This window comes from Anopheles ziemanni, chromosome 3 (assembly GCF_943734765.1).
Source record: "Anopheles ziemanni chromosome 3, idAnoZiCoDA_A2_x.2, whole genome shotgun sequence".
NCBI lineage: Eukaryota > Metazoa > Arthropoda > Insecta > Diptera > Culicidae > Anopheles > Anopheles ziemanni.
The window spans coordinates 66067319-66092642 of record NC_080706.1 but is presented as its reverse complement, the minus strand read 5'-3'; the positions used below and the strand labels follow the sequence as shown (position 1 = coordinate 66092642).

Here is a 25324-nt window from a genome sequence, read left to right as displayed (position 1 = left end):
CTCATATTTAGTGAAAATTTTGTTCTGTATACCTACAATTCAACCGAATTTAGAGGTGAAATTGCTCAGACTTTGACGTTTATATTGAGGTCAACGTCTGCCAACTTCAGCTACCGAGAGCTGTACGCGCTCTAATGGCAATCTGCCCAAAGCAAACCTTTGCTCATTCCCCTGAGAAGCCATCCGCTACCGACGTGCCACGTCACGATTTTCGGCTGGTTTAGAACGCTACCGTAGACTATCGGTAAAGAGACGTTGGTCTATGTTTGGGGAAATAACAAGACCTACACGGTTACGGCCAACCCACGGAACGGGAAAGTGCGAATCATGGTTGGCCATTCTTTCCACCACGGTGTGGTTTATTTTCGTTTGCTTCCGGAAAGGACATCGCTACGCCGATGCGACTGCAACAACGTCCGCGAAGATAACAAAACCCGAGCTTGAAAAACACACCAGAGCACACCCTTTCCCATGGTGGCCAGGGCTCTGATAGCCGTCGTCACCTAATGGCAATAATTCTACTCGCATCCTTGCGTGTCGGCCATCGTTCGTTCGCTGGTTGCCTCGCCATAATTGTCACAGCTGCGTGAAAAGTTTCGCAGAAGACTTCTTGCCTAAAGCAACAAACTGTGAAAAGGAGTCACAAGGGACGCAGACGCCGTGGCTAGCCGTAACCGCAAATGGTGAACGTTGGGTTTGCTTTCGTTCTATCGTAAACGACGAGCTTGGGATGGGAAAATAATGGAAAAGCAAACAATCGAAAGAACAAAATCTGATGACGCAAAATATGAATTCGATTTAACAGTGACGGTTCCTTTTTTCCAAACGAAATTTTCTTCTGCGAAATGCTCTCAAAGCCTTTAGCCGTTTGTTTTTCCTTCGTCAGCCATTTTAATTGCATTAAAAAACAAAAGCGATGGAAACATTAGGATACGACCTACAAGAACGTTGGTCATTCGATTAGTATGCAACGAGCAAGTTCAAGGCCAACACGAAGGATTGAGACAACAAGAAAAGGGTTTTTTTGCCTGATGTTGTTCGTTGATTTATAAAATGGTGATAAAATGATGATTGAATACTACTATACGTTGCTTCTATAGTTTTGTTTACTTGACCGTTCTCGCATAACTCGAGGGTGTTGCAAAAGTTTGTTCAATTCACTTCGATTAATTTACGTTAAATATATGCTCTTATATTATCGTAACTGAGTCTTACCACAGATTGAGCATATTTTGTAGAATTTTTGAGAGATTTATATAAAATAGCAAGTTTTTGTTTTTAAAAACTGATGGTTTTTCATCATTTTATGAAAAATTGTTTTCACTTCCCTCATTTCCCACAAAGATTTGCTTTACTCATTTTCTATTTAGGTGTCAAAACTAACCAATCATGAAGAAAAAGGCATGCTTTTAAAGTCAATTAACTCCAAGATAACAAATAGTTTTTAACACAACAGTAACATCGTTAATAACATGCCCAATAATAACAATTGGTCTAACCAACGAACGCAGTCAATTGACTAGATTGAATTTAACTCATAAAGCGCGGCCGAACCACGTCACAAGTTTGGATTTTCAGTGTGCACGGTACTCTTATCCCCTGGAAGAAACACTAAGACGCCGAAGTCGTTTGTCGAATGTGATCACACTGAGAGTGGCAAATTGGTAACTGGCTTTCTGTCGCCCGTACTGACTCGTCTTGTTGGATGATAAGCTGATTACCGGGACGGCACACATCTCAGTACGTTCAAGTGGATGCATCGTGTGGTGGTCGTGTAAAATGGATCTCCGAAAGCCACCAAGGAAATGGCCTACACCTATATTGTGATGTTGACCGGTGTTTGAAAGATGAAGATGATGGCGAACAGCAGACCGACAATCAACAATGAGCTTTCACTGGCGCGGGACAACTCGTGTTTCGAGTGACCGTTCAACGAAACAGTGGATAGCACACTGCGAACACACACACAACTCACAAAACCGTGTTTCCACTGATTTTCCACTGGTCGGACAGCGCTTTGCTTCATCTGTGGAACCTTGTTAATCCCCTGCGGCGAACTCAATTAGCAGGATTAGCTACGCGGCTTTCTCAGAAAATGTATGTACTAACTAAAGCAACTCAAACATGTCCACTTCAGTGGATCAGCCGTCTCGAGGACCGGAAAGCTCAACAAAGATGAACACGAACCGCGGATGGGGGAATTGGAGGAAAATCTGATGTAGGATGCTTCAATTTTTAATTTTTAATTAACTTCCACTCTCAACAGAGTTGCATAAATGCGTTGAGTCAGGCGGAAGCTAAGCTTCAATAAAAACTCGTTTCATGCTACTTCATTAAATTTGTAAGAATATAAACTCATAGGTAGAATAATTATAATCTAGATTAGTTATTAGAGATGAATGTGAAAAACGAAATGAAAGAAAAATGTGCCAAAAGCAACACAATTGTACAATCATTTAATCACAATAATACTTGCTTATAGTAGTCAAACTATCCATATCTTCAAAAATAATTCAAAGACCAGTAAAACTTGAATGCATTCAGTTCCGAGATGTCATTTAATAGTTATCGAGATTATGTTATCACCCATCGTGTATACTTTTTCTACTCTTATGTGAAACCTTCTGAATTTGTGTACTCTTTACCGATAACCAAAACTTGATGTTAGACAGTAGTAGTTCTCCCTTCTCCCCACAGTAGTAGTAGTATTCTCCGCAACACAAACGTTAGTGCTGAAATTATGTAATTAAAAACATAAAAATGTTAAAGTTAAGCATCTGTAGGAAACGGTAAAAGTTCTTCTGTAATGAAAAACGACACAGAAAAATTCAAAAATAGTTCGAATAATTCGAGCAACAACGGGGTGAAGTTTTCTTGCGAACGTTAGCTGGCGTTAATGGGAATTAAGGCCAAGCCTGGAAATGGATTGAAAGGCCGGAGTCGGGGGTAAATCCTTTACGGGACATTAAATTGCACTTATTCAATAAAATTTTAAAATTACTCCGTTTACTTTCGCCTGCCGATGGTAGACGGCTGCTAGCACTTGCATTATTTCATGTTTTTAATAGGATCCACAAAAGGGCAGCCCTTGCTCCGATGTTTCCTGAGTTTTTGTGAAAAGGAAGTATCGTACTCATTTGTTTTGTTTTCAAACGAAAGCATGGTAGCTAAATACAATTGTTTTATTGCAGATGTAAAAGCAAAAAGTAAGAATACCGTATGTTTCTTTTCTTTATTGTGGAAACCCACAAGTTGTCGGGAAACAAGAAGTCGTAAATAATCAATTCATTCGAACATTTCCTTAAAGTTAAAACAGAAAAGATAGTAATGAAAAAAAGTTAACATTAGTTGAGATTTAAGAGACTCAAAACCATCATAAAACAGTCGATCGAAAGTGCTGAAGCAAGATTCTGCCCATCCGATTATGTTTAACATTTGGTGACACTTTGAAACAAGGAAAGGTATACAACAATGTAACTCAATAATAGTTAGCCGATAATTTATTCTTCTTGATATTCATCCCTATGTATAAAATTTCTATGTCAAATTGAATCAACTCCCGCAGTTCCGCCCTTTTTAGCTTGAACTCTTCGAATACGCTTACTTAATCCACACTCATTTGAATATTTGTAAAGAGAGCACGAGTTCGACCGCTGTCAGCAACCAACAGGCGACCATATACCTCGTGATCTGCATAACGAACACAAGATTGCAAGGGTGAGCTTTGGGGAGGAAACGGTCCATTACTTCACACTAGAGAAAATAAGAACAATGTTGTGCTGATGTAAGACGCTCACATTGCACCCTGCGGCAGAAACATTTGTCTCGATACAGGAAGCTTTTCGAGAGAGTGTTGCCCAAGCTGCAACGAATCGTATCCACTGCAGTGGAAAGTGCAGGCTGTGAAACGCAACTGCAGCACAATTCGGCAATGACGCCTCTGTTGTTGAACATGCATGAAGTCAGAGTCTTGATGATCCATTTAATGGGAAATGACTTTCCCTGTTTACGAACATGGTTGAATGAGTATTCAAAAACGGTGAACAGCTGGAAACCCACAGCCGATATCCTTTCACATTAACGATAACGGTTGGATCCTGGTAATGGTGGATGCACGACACCGAGGCGTCCTGTGTTGCCATCATCAAGTGTCCCAAAATGCACCGATGCATTAATGGCCCGATATTAAAGGGATAACACACACCGATGGGAAAGGATCGATGCTGCAGTTATCATAAATATCAAAACAATTGCACCGTGTAATGCTTCGATCGCGGGCGGAAACTGAACACCACTGCGTCCCATTGCGTTGTTTGTGCATGGGGAACATATTTTCGGAACTAGTGATACCTTGTTCGATGGTTGGGCCCTAACTCGAGTGCAGATTGCACATTTGCGCCTGAAGAACTGAAGCCCCCTGTCGTTTTGTATTATCTCCAGCTCTCGCTCGTTGCCTTTGACTGACGAGGGATGCACAAATGGTTCGTTTCCATGCCGTCGCCTTTGGGTAGGTTATGGTTTGTCAGCATAATAAAAGCATCCCACGGTCCTTCTTCCACATCTCCCCGGAACTTACACGAACTCCATTCTATTCCAGAGAGCTGGCCCCGAGCTGGGTCGTTAGTTTTTATCGCACTGAATATTCATGACATTGTCACCCACGCCGGATTAGAAATGCTGGAGAAGCATGGATGTTTGCGAAACCAGGGCGATCTCACCGGGCGTGGATACGTTCTTTTATGATTTCACCTGAGGACTTTTCCGGAATCGCACCATCGACAGTTAACAGCCTCTTCTCGATTTGCGCCCCTTTTTCTTATATTCATTCTTTCCCCCGGTAAGATGGGTTTGCTACTCACACTTACTCAAAATTCAAGCTGTAAGGTTGGTAAGGCGATGCCGAAGGCTTGACGCATCTTTTTATGATAATTCAGAAGAACATCACCGGCGGCAGTTGTTGGGTACAGGAGTTTTTCTCTGGTTTGACCAAAAAAAAGTCAGCGAGCTGCTGCTAATATTTTACTTCCTGATACATTTTTTAAGTCGAGCATTTTTTTTAAAATAATTTCTCAGCAAAGCCTAAGCAATAATTTGCACGAGAACCACTTAAAATTTTTTTCCATTAGTTCAAATGTCATTGAAATATAATAAAAGCCGTCATTTACTCATGCCATTGGAAAGAAATGATTTTTCAAAACAAGTTTGATTCATTTTAAATTATCTTATCGAATGACTCACGGTAGAAATGAAACCTGAATCATAAATTTGTCACTGCCAGGAAAGTTTTTTATCATGTCTTAAACGCGTGTGTTAATTTATGACAGAGAAAATGTTTGCATTACCTGCTTCTTCTGGTTATTTTTCAAATCCATAAGAATTCAAATGAATCTCTGAAAGCATCATCAATTAACTACACATCGTAAAATTTTCCATCGTTATCTAAGACAAGGTGATGTTTCGAGTCCCGTTATATTAATGATTCGCGGACGTTATCGATATTCGATGTCACACTTCCGTAATTGATGTCTATCTACACCAGTGTACTCTATTTTCCATCGCAACGAAGTTTTATGTTTTGTCAAGTTTCGAAGTTATTTAATCTTGCTAGACCATCATTTCCGCGCCAACAAGGGCGAGAAGACGTTGGGGTTGTTATGTGTTTGCAACGTGCTCGCTGGCATTTCCTGGACGGGTCAGCGTCGGTTGGACCCTATCCGCTTCAATTTCCCAACAAACTTTTATGTTTATCGATAACACAAAGTTTTCCGGAATTTGCACCTTTCCGATGGGGAGCGTCTTGAATGAAGGTGTCCGGAAAAGTTTGACATTTCCTCCCCTCCGTCGGATGCCCTTCGTTATGAAAATCGCAGTTCCTTGGTTTAGTTTTTATATCTTCTACTAGCAGCTATGTGGTGGGAAAATTAATGATGTCCGTCAGGAAAATTAATTTGCCCGAGGCTTAGGTGAACTTGTTTGGTAAGGGTTTCGCTTTGCTCTGCACTTGGCGAATCTATCCTTTCCATGTTTTCCAAGCATTTCTCGGCTACAGCAATCTTTCTTGCAGCTTAGAAAGGGCTAAATTCGGTGCAAGAAAGAGAAAAAATATAATAATAATTTCCTTGAAATTTCTTCTCCCAAGCAAGGAGGAAATCTACTTCTATTAGCAATGGAAGTTGCTTATCGCAAGTGGTAGTCATTTTCCCGTCGTTCGAGAAGGAAACGAAAACTTTTAATCATAAACATTATATCATTGACGGATGACAAGAAATCAAGCTGTAATTCCTGGAAGAATTTGATCTTCCGCAGAAATCCCCATCGCTCATTTCTGAGCAAAACTTTATGAGACGTGTAAGTTTGGGTGGTTGAACAAAAAAGAAAAAAAAGACGCTGATTAATCTTACAAATGGAAGGCAATAATAAAGACGGTTCTCGGTTCTAGAAGAAAGTTCCCGCCAAGCATCTGATATTAGAACGGATGAACTGTCCGGAAGAAAGCTGTGTCATATTGATTTTCCATCATTTTCTGCGCGTTTTCATGGAAGAACGGAAACATTATCTGCATTCTAACGGTTATTAGGTTCCGGTCGTTAAATGTCGCCCCGCCAATTCCGTTTGTTTTCCATCGCAAATTTTGTACCCTTGCTAGCCTTGATCAAGGGATAAGAGAGTTAAAACGGTGGGACAAAATTGTTATCTGGCGAAAATGACGGTTCATTACGGGCTGTGAAGCAAAACGTTTTATGCCTCGAAGTAATTTTCTATTCTTGTATGCACGTTTTAAAATTAAAATCTCAAGGGTTAATCTTCCGAATAGTTATCGAGATTTGAGCAAGAAAACATTATATACTTTTTATATTTTAATTCAGCTCAATTGATGGAAAAATACGTTTCAGTAGTGGTTTACAAATTATTCATGTTAAGTTAGTATAGTGTTTGGGAATAACAATAAGTTTTATGTTTTATTTTCGGTTCAGTTTATATTTACCTATCTAATTTAAAAAAAAAACAACGTTATTTCTGATCCTTTTTGTAGAGTGAACCTTATTTTCATCAATAATGGTTAGCCAAACGAACAAGGAAAAAATGTGTATCATTCCACCATATCTGCTAGAGTCGACATAATGCATCACCGCTCTGCCCATATCGGAGAAAGTCCAACATGTGCGGGAAACATGATGCTGGTACGATTTGGTGAAGGAAACGCAAAAACAAGCATGTGGCAAAAATGAAATTAATATCCATCGCACCATCGCCACCGAGTGGCATTTGCTGTCATCCGTTCCGGTCCGAATACATGAGCCATCCAAAAATAACCTGGAAGAGATAACGCCCTATGACCGAGGCTAGCAGTAATAAGCCGCCTTCTTTGCGGAGCGGATGGCAAAGAAGACATTCTCCCAATTGCCTATGCTGACCCCCCGGCTTTTTTCCGTTGATGACCTCATGCCGAGAGTGCTACAGAAACATTGGAGTTCCGCACATGCCTGTTTATCACATACTTCGTTCTCTTTTGCAAACGATCAGGCGACAGACTGTTGCTTGTGCCGCACGAGAAGTGACACTAAAAATCACAACAGGGGACTGTGAGAAAAGAAACGGCAGACCAACGAGCAGAAACGAAAAAACGTAGGGAAGATTAGAAGGGAAACGAAAATCAAGAAAGCAAGCAAGCCATAAACGATCCACTCACAAACACCGTAAAAAATCGCCGGGTAAATTGTCCAATGTAATTGATCCGACCCGAAGGGCGAAAAGGGCAACGAGTATGAGAGACAAACACAGTAACATTGATAGAGCAATGTGAAAGAAGATATATAAAGATTTGTGGTCAACTTCCTGATCAAAGTCCAGTGGGATTAAGTTCCATTCTGGCACTCGATCGGTGAATAGTTTAACCTGATTTGTTACTGGAACTGGTCAGTTGAACATCTGCGTGAAGTGGATCGGGTATCATTTTTACTATCTTTTTTATTAAAAGTCTAGCTTGAACATTTTGTTTGGCACGAGCGCAAGCCGTTGGTTGCAGAAGCGTTTAAGAATTGAACCAAACCGACCATTTGGTTTTATCCCCCCTTGGAAATGATAATCTCATGCAATCGATATCCCTACACACACACACACGCAGCTCGTACGAACGCCACTTTACCAAACGCACCGCTCATCATCAGTTTCCTCTTTTATCATCTGATTTGATCGGATTCGTTTAAGCTCCTGAAACCTTCGTTATGATGGAGGATATTTTTTGGTTTCCATATTGCACAGGTGTTTTAATATTTTATTTAAGAAACCCCATGCATTCGTTTCCCAAAATGAATGGCAACAAAAAAACAGGCTACTAAGTTACTCAAAGAGTGACCAGTGTTGACCCCCCAAAAAAAAGGATGCAGAAAACGGAAGGAAATTGGATTAAATCAAAGGAAATTAAAAATTCAATCAGTGCAGCTGTTACGAAAAATATTGAACAGGTTTGTCGGAACAAAACAACGAATGGATAAAGAAAGTTATTGCTACAATAAGCATATTAAGTTTATTTTAAAAGCAGTTCGGTTCCTGATTTTAAGAAAACCATGTGCCAATTTTTGATCAAAATATGCTTAACGACGTAAAAAAGGGAAAAATGAAAGGCTTGCTTCGAAATTTTTAGAAGCATGGACATGTCAAGGATTGTTTTTGGAGTGCTGTACTTGGTCAGAGGTACTGAAAATTAAGGCTTAGCGAATGGTCCACTGCTGGCATATCAGAAACCTCTTTTGCTCCTTTAGGAAATTCAAGTTTGGCATCTTTCGAAATCCTCTTGCAACACACGTGTAACATAATATGTTGTTTTGTATTCTCTTTTACTTCCGCCTCAATTCGATTCTTTGATTTTCTTCCAATTTCTACCTCCGAGAGAGAGTTTGATAAAATGAATTCAAATTAGATGTTAAACTCCCTTCCTATTAGAAACATAAGAATTATTTTCTCTCTTTCATTCCTAGAAAAGCTACAGCGAATGTTTATTATTGAACATTTGTTAGAGTACGTGATATTCGTGCTTTTCCCATCCTTTGATCATCAATGAGAGAAAATCAATCAATCGTCGCCAACATTACATAAGACGTACCCAGGATGTGCTGAATGTAGATTATTGGGCAGGCGCTCCCTAATGAGCATCATTATTTTTACAACTCTTACGTCTTACTGATCGATTCATCTGCGTTTCGTCTTCTGAGCAACTGAGAAAGCTAAACAGAGGAAATCAATAATAGACACTGGAACTAAGTTAGCAGATCGATGGCAAACTTCCGGGAACAGGAAGTTGTTCGACAGATTCAATGAGAAAAGGTCATTGTTAGACGAAAATACTTCACTTAATAGTTCGGTCGATAATATTTAATTAATTAATTTTAATTTTAAAATTCTAAGGTCAACTTTTTTGGTCATTTTCCCAGATTTTCCTAATTTGAATATTTATAGATTTACTAAATTATTAGGAAAAACATAACATTATGTGACTCTGATGGTTCAATTTTGTTAATCATCTGTAGTCATCCTTTCGAAATTTAGTTGTCAATTAACTACAGCAATAAATAACTATAATTTATAGAAAAAACTAACGAATTTCAATAGGCATTGGAAATACATTATAGAGGATTTAATTGAATATCACCCACAACACACACAAATTCTTGTGTTGTTTAAAAAAAAATGTTCCGCGACACATTCCAGGTGGCGGCATCTGGACCCAAATGAATGCAGGTTGAATTTTGCATACCACGCTTGCGGAAAATGCGAAAAGCATTCATATTTGTCATGTTCATTAGTAATGAAGCCGACAACTCGAATGCCATTTGCTCGCTTTCAACTCACCGTGCGAAAGGGATGATGAAAATGCCGCTTAAGCTCGTGGAAAGATCGGTGGAAATTTTCGGATTTTTCACCACATGAAATACACACCCACTATCAAACTCTAGTGATTCTTGGCCACTTCAGGCTCCGCAACGAAAACAAAAACATTTATAAATTTCATATTAATGCAGCTGGAATTGCGGTAACAACAGAAGCCCGGAAAAGTGGAGAAAAAGGGGTGGCGAATTATGATGCTTTGTTGATCGTGTCGATGGCGACGTGTTTTCGGTGTCAGTGGCTTTTGGAACAAGCGAAAAGTACACCATCGTCGACCAAGCAGGGGTGGTTTATAGGGCGGCAGAGGTAGACATGATCGTGGCGGTTTGAAAAGTGCATGTTCGGGTAAAACTGCACTCCATAAATCATAAACAAACTTTGCTGTTTTCGTGCCGCAAATGCTCCCTGCCAAAATGGGAAAACCATGCACTAGGATTGTGTAGCCCCGAGGGAAACAAGCGTGGCCATCTGGATCTAATCGTTGAAAACACTAGTCAAACATGAATGTTGGCTCATATTTTGGAGCGTGAGTGGTGCTGCTTCCCGCGCTTCCAGCTCTTGACAGCGTTTACCCCCCTGTTCAGCGTTCTACAATGAGGTCAAACAGAGCCTTATTCAGCTCGACGCTCGTAGTTTGAAGTGTATCAAGCATAATTGGTGGGTATGCTATATAACCAGGCAAATCGCAAGTGACCCGAACGATTGTCACCGCGTGTTTAAAAGCTATATTCATGGATGAGAAGGACCGTTTTGGATTTGATCCTGGAAGAGGATCTCTCTATGTGTTTGAGAAAAAGAGTCTGCCCCGCTGAAGAGCTAAGCAGACCATACATTTTTATGAAGTAGAAAGATACCGCACTATGGAAAATTTTCATTGATATGAGTTTATATGACTATAATTTTTTCCTGCAAAGTTTTGACATCTATAGTTAGTAGCTATACAGTTTTTTTTGCCTATTTAACATGCTGAACATTGTCAAGTGAATCGAATGCTTCGTTTCATTTAGACATAGAAACTTGAAATGTTGGAAAATACGGGGTGGTTTCTAAGGTAACAGGAAAATAGACTAGGGGACACTTAATGAGTAGGTCGCTTAGAGTAGACCCAAAAAACAAGCCCCGATCTAGGAATGGAATTGCGGAACGAATTCCACCGGATAACGCATCCCTCTTGTACCGTTATATCCTCATTTTCTGCGTGCCACCAGGAAGGACCTATTCCCGAACTTGGTCAGCTAAATAATAAAGCATCCCGTGGATGTTTGCGATGTACGTGCTTCGGTTCCGCACTGCATGTTTTGCGCGTTTTTCTTTGCGTTCACAGGGGACAAATTTCCACCAAGCATCAATCGTGTCAGCAGCATAGGCTTGTTCTGTGTCGAGGAATGTGTTCGGCGGGAAAACCTCGCTTTGTTCTCCGTACCTGAACAAGGAATGTTTATTCATTTAATATACCTTGGTGAACGCCTCTGTACTTGTCGCAGAAATTTATTTATTAAAATACAAACGACATCCTGAAAACACGGACAGGAAGGTGAAACGATGTTTAACAGCTCATCAAAGAGACGCGCTGGTTGATTTGTTTTTAATGATATTTTACTATATTAAAGTTGTTTGAAAATATGTTTACCAATAGCCTTCTACTTCAGACGTAGACTAAAATCTAGTCTAATGAATGTAACTTCCAGATTAAATACAAAATACTATTAAAAACATTAACCACTTTATTGAACCAGCATCGTACATCTAAAAAACTACAAGGTCGTGAGTTGACAAGTTCGATTGTTTTCACATTCTGCTATAGAACTAGATGACGTATCGGAAATAGAATCGTTGTACACTAGAAAAGTTTTATTTCATTCTGTGACGATATTGAATCGTAATGCGATGCAGTTCATAGGAAAAGGAGTAGTTGAACCAGTGTATCAGGTTAAGGATGTTACAGGTACCTAAAAACCAAGTTCTCTTACTTGATGCGTTCCTGAACGACTGTTCATACTATTAGGGTCCATCTCAAATGCTGTGATGGTTCTGTAGCAAAAATAACTTCTTCTACTTTTGTTGTAGAAAGCAAAGGAGGAAGAAGCACATGTGGAAGTTCAAAAGGGAGTCCCACGATAAGAAACGCATTGGTGCAACCAGCAGGATCTTATACTGCTTTTCGTTTATTTTCATTTCCGGATTTTCTGTCCTGGATCGTGATCTGAGTTCTTCTGCCGATGATTGTTTCCATCACTTGGATCGCTACTCTGAGACATCCTTGTCAACTCTTCTTTTGACTTTTGAATTCCTAAAAAAAGTAGCAACAGCTTGACGAAGCAAACGTCAAATAAAAAAGAGTTATTCTCCTTGTTTAACTTGACGCAGGTTACCAAGAGTGTTTCATATTCTGTACTTTAAAGTTAGAAATCTCTTTCCTCTGGAACTTGTCTAAACGCGACCTGAGTCTGGAAAAGTGATTGCATGAAATGTAGTTTTACCAAATTTTACGTTCGAACAGTATTTAGCTTACAATTGAAAACAAAGTCTATCGTTCTAGTTTGATATAGTAAAAGCGTTCTAAATCACATGTGAGGAGCTGGAAACCCTTTGAATGCAATTATCACTTACACTATTCAACGAGCTTCAGTGTTGTTATCCACAAGAGTATCGATAACCTCAATCCGGTTGTATTGCCAAGCCGTATGTCGGTAAATTCAATTTGACGAACCGTTTCGTTCACCGGCACCTTTTTCAATATTGAGCCTCTGTCATGCTACTAGGATAAATGAGCTGAACACACGATGGAATGGAGGCTGGTCACATTTAATTTTCTCCTCGGGAGCCCTCTGCGCCACCCGGTGTCATTTGTCGACCGAGATGGAAGAAAACTCATTTCCTCGGTATTCTCATCTCGTATTTCCGGCACAATTTTAGCATGGGTGACACGACAGCCAACTGGAGTTGTTTTGCGTATTAAGCACTGAAAGTTTTTCCTTCTTACACCCACTCATTCCCCGCTCGTATCGGCACGATGGATGAAAAATGGGTCGAAATTTGTCATCTCACACAAACACTGACTACAAGTTGACGTTATGCCCAGTTGAAGGTTTGCATTACCTCCAAATCTCTTCCCCGTGCTCGTTGCCATATTGATCGAATTTAACGAGCTCCGGGAACTGAACCGGGTTTGGGCTAAACGAAATGGAATAAATCCAATTTGAATATGCTCGGGTTACGGAATGGATCATTGCTTTTAGGAAACGGCAGACGTGTCAGGAGTATGTAGGTGATACCTAATTTATTCACCGGTCCGAAACAAATCCAACATAAGCCAGAGGATATGACAGGCCAAGAATTTAATACAGATTTATTTGGTTAGGTGTACAAAACGTTAGAACAAAGAAACAGCATCACGAGATATTTTCTTTCACGTTATTTTGGTTGTTTTGTCTAGTCCAAAAATAATTCTTGGACAACATGTTGTCTTTCTAAAAACTATTCTTGAACAAATAAAACATACCGCTCCTTCATAAATGCATGAGGCTTAGACCATGGTATTAGTAAAACAAATGAAAAGGAAAACAGCCTGACTAAGAAAAACAAAATCAAGCTGCCTGTTCTCTTTTGCAAACCTATTGAGAGGCAAAAACCGAAAGAAAAACTCCTAAGTTATTTAATAAGTCATAGATATAGGTGGATGCACAAATTTCCCAAAATGGTCGATTACGGCAACTCTACGATCCACTTGTATTTTAGCCTGGCTTCAAAATGAAGGAAATGAAATCCCAAAAATTTCCGTTCTTCGTATCCATTATTTTTGTTTTCGTTACTTACCAAAGAACAATTAAACCCTTTCGATCCTTCCTTGTAACTTTTGACACTTTAAGTTCCAACGGTCAAAAAGGCAACGTCGTCAAGCGAATCGAATTCGTGACCTTTTTATCTATATCCTTGTTCATTTTGGGCGTATTTGGGCTGAACAGATGAAAAAAATCGTAATACATAAAGAGTTTTAAGACATGGTTTTGAACTTTTCGTACAATTTCAGTTTTATTTTCATTGCAGGAAAAACTTTTTATTGTTTTCTATCCTTTCAGTCGTGTTTTGGCAGAAACTTTTAAACCAAAACAATCACCGAAAAAAAACTTTCTCAAAAGTACAGCGCTGAATTGATGGTCGCATTGTCGTGGAGTTCACTTTCCAGGCAAAGGGACACTTGTGGGAAATAAAATACGACTGAAAACAACAATGTCCTCCGTCTTGGATTGTCGAACCAGTTGAGAAATTGAAAAAAAAACTCCTCTTCTGCGGGAAAGTTTCCGGAACGTTTCCAGTGTCTTTACGATTGTGTAAATCCTACTTCAAGAGCTTTTAATCGATGTACTCGAAAGGAGGAAATAAAAATCTTTTCTGAAAGCCAAACGGGGTTTGAACAAGCTCTTTGCTCTACTGTTTGGTGCAGAGATTCAACTGATGTTTGCTGTTTCACGGGCCATTAAAATTTGTCAACAGGAAAAGTTTCTGATCGGTTTGACTAAACAACAAACCATTTTAAATTGATGTTTGCCAGACACCATTTTTTGTGCAGTTTTGTTTTGAATTTTCAATGACATACTTGTAATTGGTAAAACAGTGTATGTTCTAAATAATATTGATTATCCTACACTTCTAAGTGTGAAAAAATCCTTACACACGCGTATTTTTAAATCAATTTTCAATAAACTTTGTGTTTCTATTTTATTTTTCAACTAATAATAAAACAAAGAAAAAAGAAACCTATGAAAAAAGTACTTGTTTCATGCTACAAACATTTGGACCATCGAACAAGGCGCCTATGTTAAGTTTGGGCTCTTTTGCGGTTCCATAAATCTATCCACTTGATCGTTTCCGCTATAAACCTTTCATCTCGGCACTTCCGATTGGGGATGCTTTCTTGCAGCTGCCAGTGAACCTGCAAAATGTTTCTACTCGCCGCATTTTGACTGCTCGAAATAATATGTTTGCCAAAATCGGAACAACCGTTTACCTCATGTTTCGCTCAGTTGGCACCGAAGATATATTCTAGAAGCATAAAACGGTGAAACCCTACAACTTCCGCCAGCATCTTCCAATCCACATAGTCGATGTCCTTACTTTTGGAGAGTGTGACCATGTTGCCACCATGTGTGAGAGAATCCAACTAGTAAACCTATCTCCTTCGTTCTTCTCAACTTTCAGCATATACCACACCTCTTTTCCACTGATCTAACATTCCGTGCTTGGGAAGAATGCAATTCCATCCATAAAAGATAACTGTTTTCCTATCGACAGCCTTGAAAGGCGTTGCGAACGGAAAGGCAAACATAGGAAAATGCCGACTTCAGCATTTGCTCATGCTGTACGTAACGGATGAATTGGTTGCCTCCGAGAAAGAAGTGAAGCAAACTTCGAAGCCGTTAGTTTGTTCTCTTTTCACGAACGTCTTCACAATGTCCAAGTTGCCTTCCGGTTGTTAGGAAACTGAAAATATATGTGCTAGCGTTTGAGATGACTGTTGTGCCATTATGTATGATTTATGTCATACACAGGAAAAGAAACACATGAAGAACTTATTATTAAAAACACGTAAAAACACCAGTTAATATTTAAAGAATTTTGATGAAATATCCTAAAAAATAAAAACGTTAATGAAATTTTCTCTTTTTCTCGATCTCTTCACAGTATGCTCAGCAGTAAAAATCATCAACCTGAAAGTTCCACCCACGTACCTGCTGGATCAGACCTCCAAAACGCCCGACCCGCTAATACTCGATTGCGAGTACGAGGTGGACGAGAACGAGAAAGGATTCGTGCTTAAATGGCTGCTCGATGGGCAACCCGTCTATCAGTGGATCCCTTCAAAGAATCCCTTCCCATTCGTAAGTATTCCAAGGCCACAGAATTTTTGAAACTTGAATTAAGCGATACCTTCTATATATTTTTTCTTGCATTGCTTTAATTACACAGCAATCGTTCAAGAACCGAGTTGACACCAGCTACGTCGTGTCGCAGGAGGATATGCACAAACACCGGGCAATGGCGATTATCAAACCGTTGGCCAATTTCACCGGGGAGTATAGCTGCATCGTGCAGACATACGCTTCGATTGACCGGAAGGCAGCTAAACTGAAAATTATAGGTAAGTTTCCTTTTGAAACAACCTATCTTGCGAACCGGAAATGCTATGTTGAAACATGCGAAAATTAAATGTTTCTTCCAAATAACTAACACATATTTGTTTATATATCTCTATGACCTGTAGTGCGTGAAAGCAAATTCGATCTTAGCTATTACTCCATTGCAAGTGGTGAAGTCATCGTTGAATGCCATGCACGTGATATTTCTCCTATGCCAGAACTTCAAATTCGGTAAGTATGTTTTAGTAAATTAAGTAAAGGAGACTAAGCATCCTTACAGGTTTCACCACTGTGTCTGATTCTATAACTTTCTCAAACGGAAATAAAACTTGGATAAACCAGAGAAAATTAATGAATCCGATTTCCAAGAGAGAAACAAAAAGACGATTGATTAACATTACCTTGTTCATCAAAAAAAAATCTTGAAATAGAGATTATGCTATGATAAGGTGATACTTTAACGTTTTTTTTATTTCTCAATCTTTTACTCTCATCTTTTTGTCACAGAATAAACCATGAGCTGTTTGAGACGGAAAATTTAAAAACCGTTCAGGGTGAGAACGGACTCTACAACGTGTCCATCAGTGGAGCTCTGCGGAAGGATCAGCTCGAATCGCCGGCCCAAATTGAGTGTTTGCTCGCAATACCGGAAACGAATTATAACAAACGCCGATCCACGACGTATTATGGTAAGTGTCGAAAATTTGCGCTCCACATCACCGTTTTGGTTTGCTTTTCTTTTAGCAAGGATATGAGTCAACTGTCGTTGTTGTTTGTTCATGATGTTTCGTCAATTACCAGGGGCCTGTTCACGTCCGTCAATTTATTTCTAGTATCATGCTTGTATGTGAACAATTTAGAAGTTTTTCGTTACTCCCTCCCTCCTTTTTCACTATCATTTTTTTTCCAGTAAACCACGTAATGTTAGCAGATTAAAATCTGGTCCTTTTAACTTTTGACCGTGTTCCTTCAGAGAGCTTTCCAGCGAGCTTGTGTCCTTTTATTTATTTTTTTAACATACCGTACCTTCGAAATGCCTCAAGAAATCACTTCGTAAGGAGATACCGATGGCGTTAACAATTTCATGCCCGACAGATAAATCCCCCGGACCGGAGACTTTTCTTTCGGGTGCAATTTCTTCATCCCCTTGTTTGACGAGGGTGAGGGCAAGAAGATGCTGAACTTTGGTCGCTGTACGTCAGTCGTACGAATGGTGAGGAGGGAGTGGGGGGAAGTTAAAACCAAACCTTCGTACCTCAACTGTCAATCAGTGAACCGGGAAGCCAGACCTTTCGCAGACGCTGTACGCCGGGTCGAGTGTCAACAGATGTCTAACCGTTTTCGTAGATACAGAAGTGATTTACGCTTCGGAAAGCATCAACTGTCACTTCGTTTTTCTTATCTTTTATTTAGTTTTCTCTTCACTTTTTTAAGGAGAATTAAAAATAACGTAGAAATAACGTGAATGCCCATTCTGTTTCTAAGGCTTTGCTTTAAGAAAGACGGTCGCTAAAGTAAACATCGCTTGGTCATGGTCGCTTAAAGTTTTTTCCCCCTAATCTTCTTACAATGGACGTTTACATCAATCTTCGGTTAGAGCGATGTTCTTTTATGATGCCTAATAAAGCATCGTAGAGAAGTTAATAGACAAACCAAACTCTTGTTTAATTGTTTCACTTGTTTACAGACTACTTCCTACTCTTTCCTCAAAAGTACCGACACTAATTGCCGTCATAAGAGCAAATGGGAGTGGTACCAGGAATCTTCTGGATATTTAATGCGTCCAAATACATGCAGCTGAAAATTGTTTCGTTCTGGTATTAAAGTTTCCAAAGGTGTTAGGAGAAGATGTTCACTGTGCATATCACCGAAGTACTAAGGTCGGAAGTTTAGCTTCAGCTCGACGAGAAGACAGTTCCAGAGAGACGGCATGGTATTTAATTGTCAGTTGTTTTCAATTAATCCTCAAATGTCCACCGGAAAGTCAGTGCCATAAGCCTTGAGTAGCCACTGGCAAGAGTGATGGTGTCTCTAATGTGCAAATTGGAAGTGATTATCAAATGTTTGCATACCGGATTGTCAAGATAACACCTACGTGTTTGAAATAGCACTGCTAAAATGGAAATTTGTTGATAGAATTAATTAAGTATATCGAGTTATGTTGATGATTTCTATCCTAAATTTTGCTGCAATCAATGAAATTTAGTTTATTTTAATTGATCGTGGAATTATAAACATACTTTCTAATCATGTAATATCGTTTTTAACTTCATTTTTAATTTGAAAAACTTCAATATAATACAACAATATCAAATAGTAATGAAGAAAACTTTCTGAGAAAAAGATGCACATCGACTAAAATTTCCAGGTTCCATTTCAAAACCTCTAACTCTTGTTTCCCAAAAGACATTTGCCACAGGACATTCTGAACGAAATCCTTAACTCAAACACAACTATCCAGAACACTCAGCTCCCACCAGATGCTCGTCTCATGATTCACGCTTAATCGCAATGACGACAGTCCATCTTAGGACCATCTAGCCGTTTGTTCATTTACTTATCGTCCGTTCTTCTTCGGTGCGTCTGATTGTTAAACAACCGTAAGACCTGCTCTTAGAGTAGACGGAACGTTCCGAACTAGAAATGTGCACACAAACTCGCACACAGAACACCAAACAAACCAATAAAACTGGTCTTATCCGATGGAATTGATTTCGCATCGTAATCCTAGTCCCACAACCATGAGAGAAACGTTTTCGTGGTGGCAATAGCGTATCACTTCCGCTTCGCTGGGAGAAGAAAGAAAAACAGGCAAAGTGTTCTCGAGCCCGATGAAGCTTTGAGCTGGCGAACCTCTTTCTCCAATGTTCTTTTTTTTATCTTGCAAGCCTTTCTTGAAGGGCTTAAAGCAAGGTATCAACACATTATCAGCGCTTCCGTTCGGGAGCATTTCGCAAATATTTTCCGTGCTTTTAGGGCGATGGATATTCAACCATTAGGGCTGAATTCAACGGTTTCTGAAGTCACGAGGGAAAGCATAACATTCACACGCTATGCGTAGGCCAATAATGGGGGATGATGATTGAGTAGGTTGAAAACAGAATCGTGAAAAACAAATCAACAATCTCACCATCCTGGCCACGGCGAGGATACGGTGGATACAAAAATGTTTATTTTCGGCCCAAGGAAAGTTGAATGCTGAACTGTTTTTTCGGATAAAGTGCTTTTGTTGTTTTCTTTCACACAAATTGTTTGGATCAAACTACGCCCACTTAACACCAAACTATTAAGGCTGATATGAGTTTGAACGTAGGTCATTTTATTGTGAAAAAATCATTTGCGTCACTAAACTTTGTTAATCTCATGAAATGGAAGTGCATGTTTTTCTCTTGATGTTGAGTTAGTTTAAGAAAACAAAACTGGCTATTGATAGACAAAGACCAGTGAATTCTCCATTTGTATTTCATAAAGCATAGTAAAGGTTTTGTATAATAACATGTTGTACTTATTTATTTCGTTTAATTGTGAAAAAATGAGTAAAAGAGTAGTCCAAAATTACAAAGCCTTGCATGAGAACTTGTTTTTACAATTACTATCCTTTTCATTGAAAGATACCTCATAAACTGTACCATACTAACTGATATTTTCCTCCCTTCATTTTCCTTTCCTCCTCTTGCATTTTGCGTACTTTTTAAATCTCATTTCATCACATCATACCATTCGTTTTTCACTCCTATCTTTCTTCGTCATGTTCCCCAAATTCCCATCTTAAATGTTTCCCTTCAAGCATCCAAAGCTAAAATAAATTATAAACCGCTTGCAGAATCGCACCTCAAAACTACCACTAGCACAGTAGCAACTACAACGACGGTTCGAATGCTACAAACGGCACCGGAAAACTTACAGAAGAAGGGTAAGCACAAATGGAAAACATAAAAATCATTGGTGCCGCACTATGATTTGTTCCATCTTGTGTTCATCTTCGTTAACGCATTGAGTTTCGCTTTGTTGGTTTTGTTAATACAAGGTTATTAAAGCGAATTGTTTTTTTGTTCAATTTTGTAGTATCAAACGGCATATATTATACTTCGTTCTTCGAGTTTTCTAAAATTCATTTAAAAATTTGTTCAGTTTTATATTTTGGGTTTTAGATTCTGGAGAATTATTGTTTTGTTATGTTATTTTTCAATTACATATCCTCTTTTAATTATGCATCATTTAAAATCAGTTTATTTTATTTTCTATATTTTAAATTTGTCTTTCCTTTGTTCATTTCAATATTCTTTAGGATTCAACGCTTCCGAGTCTAACGGCGCTAGCAGCCTTCCGGTGCCGATGCAAACGACCACAAACATGCTGGCGACCGTAGTCACGATTTTACTGATTTTCACCACGACGCTATTGTAGATAAACTTTAAGCAGTACACCGACGTGGAGATCCGGAACCGGCGCCTGCACATCAACTTCATACACAGCTAAGCTGGCCAAACGCTTTGAGGTGCAGGTGTTGGTGAAAACGACCGAAAATCATGCTTCATGACGGGCCACCAGTAGGGCGTAAAAATGAGCGAATGAAGCATGAAAAATCATTCAACTTTTTAAATTTTAGAAAAGCTTTAATGCTTTCAGCTTCAAAGGTGGAAGGTGTTCGTTCGCGACTTACATCCTCGGTATATTAAAGTGCTGGTTGTAATGAATAATTGTTCTTGATTTTAATATGCTTGATTATCCTTCCTTTTGCTGTTCAACAACTACGTATCGGTAAAGACACAACAAATACCAAAACAGAATCGAACCAATGAGTTACCAAAAGCGACTAGCTATTTGACCGTAGAAGAATAATGCGATGTACAGTTTTGCGAATATTCCTACTCAGAATATAGATTTTTTAAAAACTCTAGGTTCTAAGATATGTTATCTTTTTTCACTTTGTTCGTGTATAAGTTAGCTTAAGCGATTGTTTTTATTCGAAACGCATAGCTGAGGCCAGTAGAAAGGAGGGTACAAATGAAGAACGTGAGTGAAGTCCGGTTCACAGCCGTCGGTGTATGTGTCAAAGTGTATTCAAGGTAGAAGAGAAACGCTGTAAAAAAAATCTTATGCAAACCAATCGATAAAAAGAGTCAAACTTTATGAAATAAAATCGTCGCACGATTTTAACATTAATGTAAAGGTAAGGAAACATGCTCGAGAAGTTGGGCGCAGGGTAAAAGAAAATCTCGCTAATTGCACGAAAGTGAGAAACTTACCGAATGCACACTGTAAAGAGTGAACCTGATGGATATTAAACCATTAGTAAGATAAGGGCGCGAAAAAAAACACAAATAATCATCTATTTTATACAACAACTGTGAATAATAATAGGAGGGATCGTGTGTTTTTGCAATACGATGCCCAAGTGCGTATGAATGTTGAATGGGGTGAATGAATGAAACATGTATGTGTGATGTATAAAATGCGTGCGAAAATTGATGCCTTATGAATATTAAATAGTCGAACAGGAAGAAGAACAAGATAAGGACTCGATAAAAAGAAAAAAACACCGCACAAGTCATACAATTACTGCAAGTAATTTTTAGTTCTAGTTTAAGTCAGGATCCAAGTCAGCAACAGACAAAATGTGTATCATGAAGGTGGTCGAATGGGTTAATGCAACCAGTTTATCGTTCTTGGAGCCAAAATGGATAGCAATAAGCACTTTGGTCAAATTACAACCTAAGAAACTCAGTTTCAGAAACCGGTTTGAAATAGTGCAGTATGACATCGTTGAAATTTACGAGTGAAGTGTTGTAAACGTACATTCAAACACCATAATAGTGCTACCGATGTGAAATTCAAAGACGCAAGCAATCCATATCTGGCTTTCTAAGGAAGAAGAGCGATCAAAAAGGGCCAGTTTCCTTATGCCGACCAATTGGATGCGAAAGAGAAGAACATGTGCAAACAAAAAAAAAACCCAAAATCGAAAGGTAGGCTAAATATGTTGCGTAAACAAATCATTATCGGAAACCGGAAAAGCTTTCCACATGAACACCCATCGAGAAACAGTGGTTCGAAGCGATTGGACAGGGCTGTTAGACGTACAGGTTTTCTAAACAAATGAAAGTGACGGAAAATCGATGCTTTATTTCTTGCACATTTTTGAAATGTACAAGTCTGTATGTAAAACGCGAAAACAGAGACGAAAAACGATTGTGGGAAATAAAGAAAATCAGAAAGATGATATCCCTGTTTTGGTTTTAGGAGAGAAACCTGTATATATCCGAAACGTCCTCTGTGGACAGTGGCAAAATCAAAGGTGATATGTTTCATTCATTAAAGGACACAGCGTTTAATAACTGAGCATACAACTTAATGAATTTCGCACATAATCCATGTGAGTAAACCAAAACGGAGTACCGACCAAAACAAAATAAAATAAAACCTTCACCGATGGGTTTCACACGGAGCGTGTCGTCGTTAAATTTAAGCCGCTTTCCTGCAATGATTCGGGTGCTCATTATACGGCTCGGTTCTGGCCTCATTTGGGCAAATCACGCCGGGCGCACCCCACGACCTATAATCTTTCCGAAGTTCCTTTTTCGCGCTCATTTTCGCGTGCCCCCGCGCCATTGCCGTGCGTGAACTGGGCAACACGAGCCCCGCAAAGGATGCTTTCAATAAAAATTATCATCACTTGATTAAGTCATTACGTAGTAAAACTCCAATAAAACCGGGGCGTAATTAAAGGGACGAGTGAAGGTGCCCGACGTCGAATACGTATGCACATGTACGTGTGCCGTGCTTTTGCTGTATGCTCGACCACATTCACATCACGGCTTGTTACGGAACGAGAGAAGCTTTTTAATAATTACCGTAACGTGAGGAGGTCCTTCCTGGACAGCCTTTTGTGCAACCGATTATTTTGGTTTTCCGTGCATTCGAAAGTCATGTCGTTTAAATTGAGATCCGTTTTAAGTGCATGTACGCTACATTGTATTTACCGTTGGCGTTAAAGGGCCACTTCATTGATGGTTTACGGTGGATACAATTTTCAAAAGGTACTAAAAAATTTGACTACAATTCACACTATGTCTACTGATAAAAGACGAGGTTGACCAATATTTACTAATAGAAAACTCGTATATTTACATTTATCAGTCGAAAGAAAAAAAATTTCATAAAAAAAAGTTATTTCCCATACCGGGAATCGAACCCGGGCCTTCCGGGTGAGAGCCGGATATCCTAACCACTAGACAATATGGGATGTTGTCAACTAACCCGGTTTTAATGATCCCCGTTAACTGAGATGAGATGGTGCAAAATAAAATACATCAAAATGCTGATAGTTATTTTTAACATGTTATGTTTTTTTCATTGCTGAATCATCTGCTAACCTACACTGCGACGACCAATGGCGAAGAGGTGTGTCGGTAAACATTTTTTTTTTTGTATTGGATTTCGCTTATCTTATCAGAAAACTTCTGTCTCGAAAACAAAAATGATTTATGAGAGCTTCCAAGTTTAAAACAAGTCTAACTTTATTTCTACTCAAGCTAAAAATAGATTGAGTCGCGCTCCGGTAACCACAAGCATCCATAGCGAACAAATCTGTGCGTTTCACAGTGCAGCAACTTTCAACTGGGAGCGTGGCGTCTCCTGTAACGCGGCTACCCGTGGGTTGGATTGCGGACTGATTTGAGGGCGGGAGTTCTGTGCGCTGGACCTGGGCCATGTTGACGGGACGTCCGCACTAAGCTGGCCGTCAATATGGGTGTCATGGAGGAGTCCGAGACATTCAGGTTGGCCAAGGAGAGACAAACCGAGCGAGGGGTGAAAACCAGCAGCTAAGAGTCTCCGCGGCAAGCAGTAGTGGGATCGCGCCCCGGAGTGGACCACCAGCGTCAGCCCGACCAACACAGTCACACCGTAATCTTTTTGGCATCGAATTATTGTTTTTACTACTTATTTTGATCATATAATTTGTGAGCTTTATTAATTGGCAAAATGGAGATGTTTTTTTTAAATGTAAAAAAAGTTACATCATTTTTAAAAAGTTAGGAATTTAAAAAAAAGTTAAGGGAGAATAGTGCTAAACAAGCAAAATTAACAAGATAGATTACTTCCAGATTCTCAAATGATCCAACGAAACTGTCAGCTCAAACTAATGTATAGAAGCATTTTGGGTAATTCTAACACATTATTCCAGGACTTGCTTATCCCCCAGTATAATGTAATGTATCATGACGCCATCGTTAAAATAAATTACCACCAAAATAATTATACACGACGCGCCCTAACTCCTTCTCCAACCGTATCCCATCCCATGCTTGCAGGATTTTCCTGAAGACAGCTCAAACGGGATCTTCAGCTTTTAATGTGCGTTGGTGCGTCTTCACAAGATCATATTCTTACGGATGTACGCTAGCAGCGCAATAAGTTCGCTGCTCCATAATCCGACCGGTACAGATATCAACACTTAGCGAGTATCTGGAAACATTAGTTGCCAGCAAGATTGGATAACGTGCGAGTAAGATGATGATGGATGAAGTGGAACGTATAGCCTGATGTTCTTTATGAAGGTAGCAGCAGCGGGTTGTTTAATGTGCGCCGTATAGACAGCGGGGTCATAAAGCAAGCTAACCAGAACATTGCTGGCGATAAACGAAAATATACGGCCTATCTGCGTACCAAATGAATGTGTTGTTAAAGACTGCGTGTCACTTTAATGACAATTTCCATCCCCCCTTCGTTGGAGCATTTTATATTCACGTAACTGGAGCTCTGTGGGGCGCGGCTGGACGTTTAAAAAAGTGTTGTGTGATTAATCGAGGGTATTACTAACCATCCGTGGCCTTATTGTTTTTTGTTTTTATTTCCAGACGACAAGTTCCGGGAACCATCTTTTACAGTATGTTTATGTTGCTTCAATGGCTTTAAGGTGGCTGTTGAATATGGAAGGGAGTTTTTGGGAATCGGTACCCAGTTTCAAACAAAAGAAATATTTTTAGGATTCTCAAGTAAACTTAAGCTACTTCAATCAAAAGGGCAGTCAACGAAGGTATATCAGTAGCTCCCAGCCCAAAAAATTGTGTCATCGTTACAATATAAGTTTCCGTCCTGAAATTATGATCAATGTGATTATTCTAGAGATAATTAATCAACATTTTAATGCAAAAACGAATCTTACCTGAATCCTTTGTGGGTATAAGAACACGATATGGTCTCAGGTTCCTTTACCAGGTCTTAATTCTTTTCGCTTCGAGCCTAAACAATTTCAATAAACCCCTTTCTATCGATCTCATTCATTTTATTTCAAACAG

The 25324-nt window shown here is 39.3% G+C and overlaps 1 protein-coding gene and 1 non-coding gene across 2 annotated transcripts in view; one reads left to right on the top strand and one right to left on the bottom strand.

The window, feature by feature from the left end:
- LOC131285296 (uncharacterized) overlaps positions 1-20429 on the top strand; it is a 72637-nt gene extending 52208 nt beyond the window's left edge. The window contains exons 2-7 of the mRNA XM_058314150.1: positions 15568-15764; positions 15853-16024; positions 16148-16253; positions 16530-16711; positions 19810-19935; positions 20311-20429. Coding sequence (XP_058170133.1) covers positions 15568-15764; positions 15853-16024; positions 16148-16253; positions 16530-16711; positions 19810-19935; positions 20311-20429 — 902 coding nt within the window. The remainder of the gene's footprint in view (positions 1-15567; positions 15765-15852; positions 16025-16147; positions 16254-16529; positions 16712-19809; positions 19936-20310) is intronic.
- Positions 20430-23196: 2767 nt separating this feature from the next.
- On the bottom strand, positions 23197-23268 carry Trnae-cuc (transfer RNA glutamic acid (anticodon CUC)). Its single transcript has one exon. It is a non-coding gene; the product is annotated as a tRNA-Glu (tRNA).
- Positions 23269-25324: the final 2056 nt, after the last annotated feature.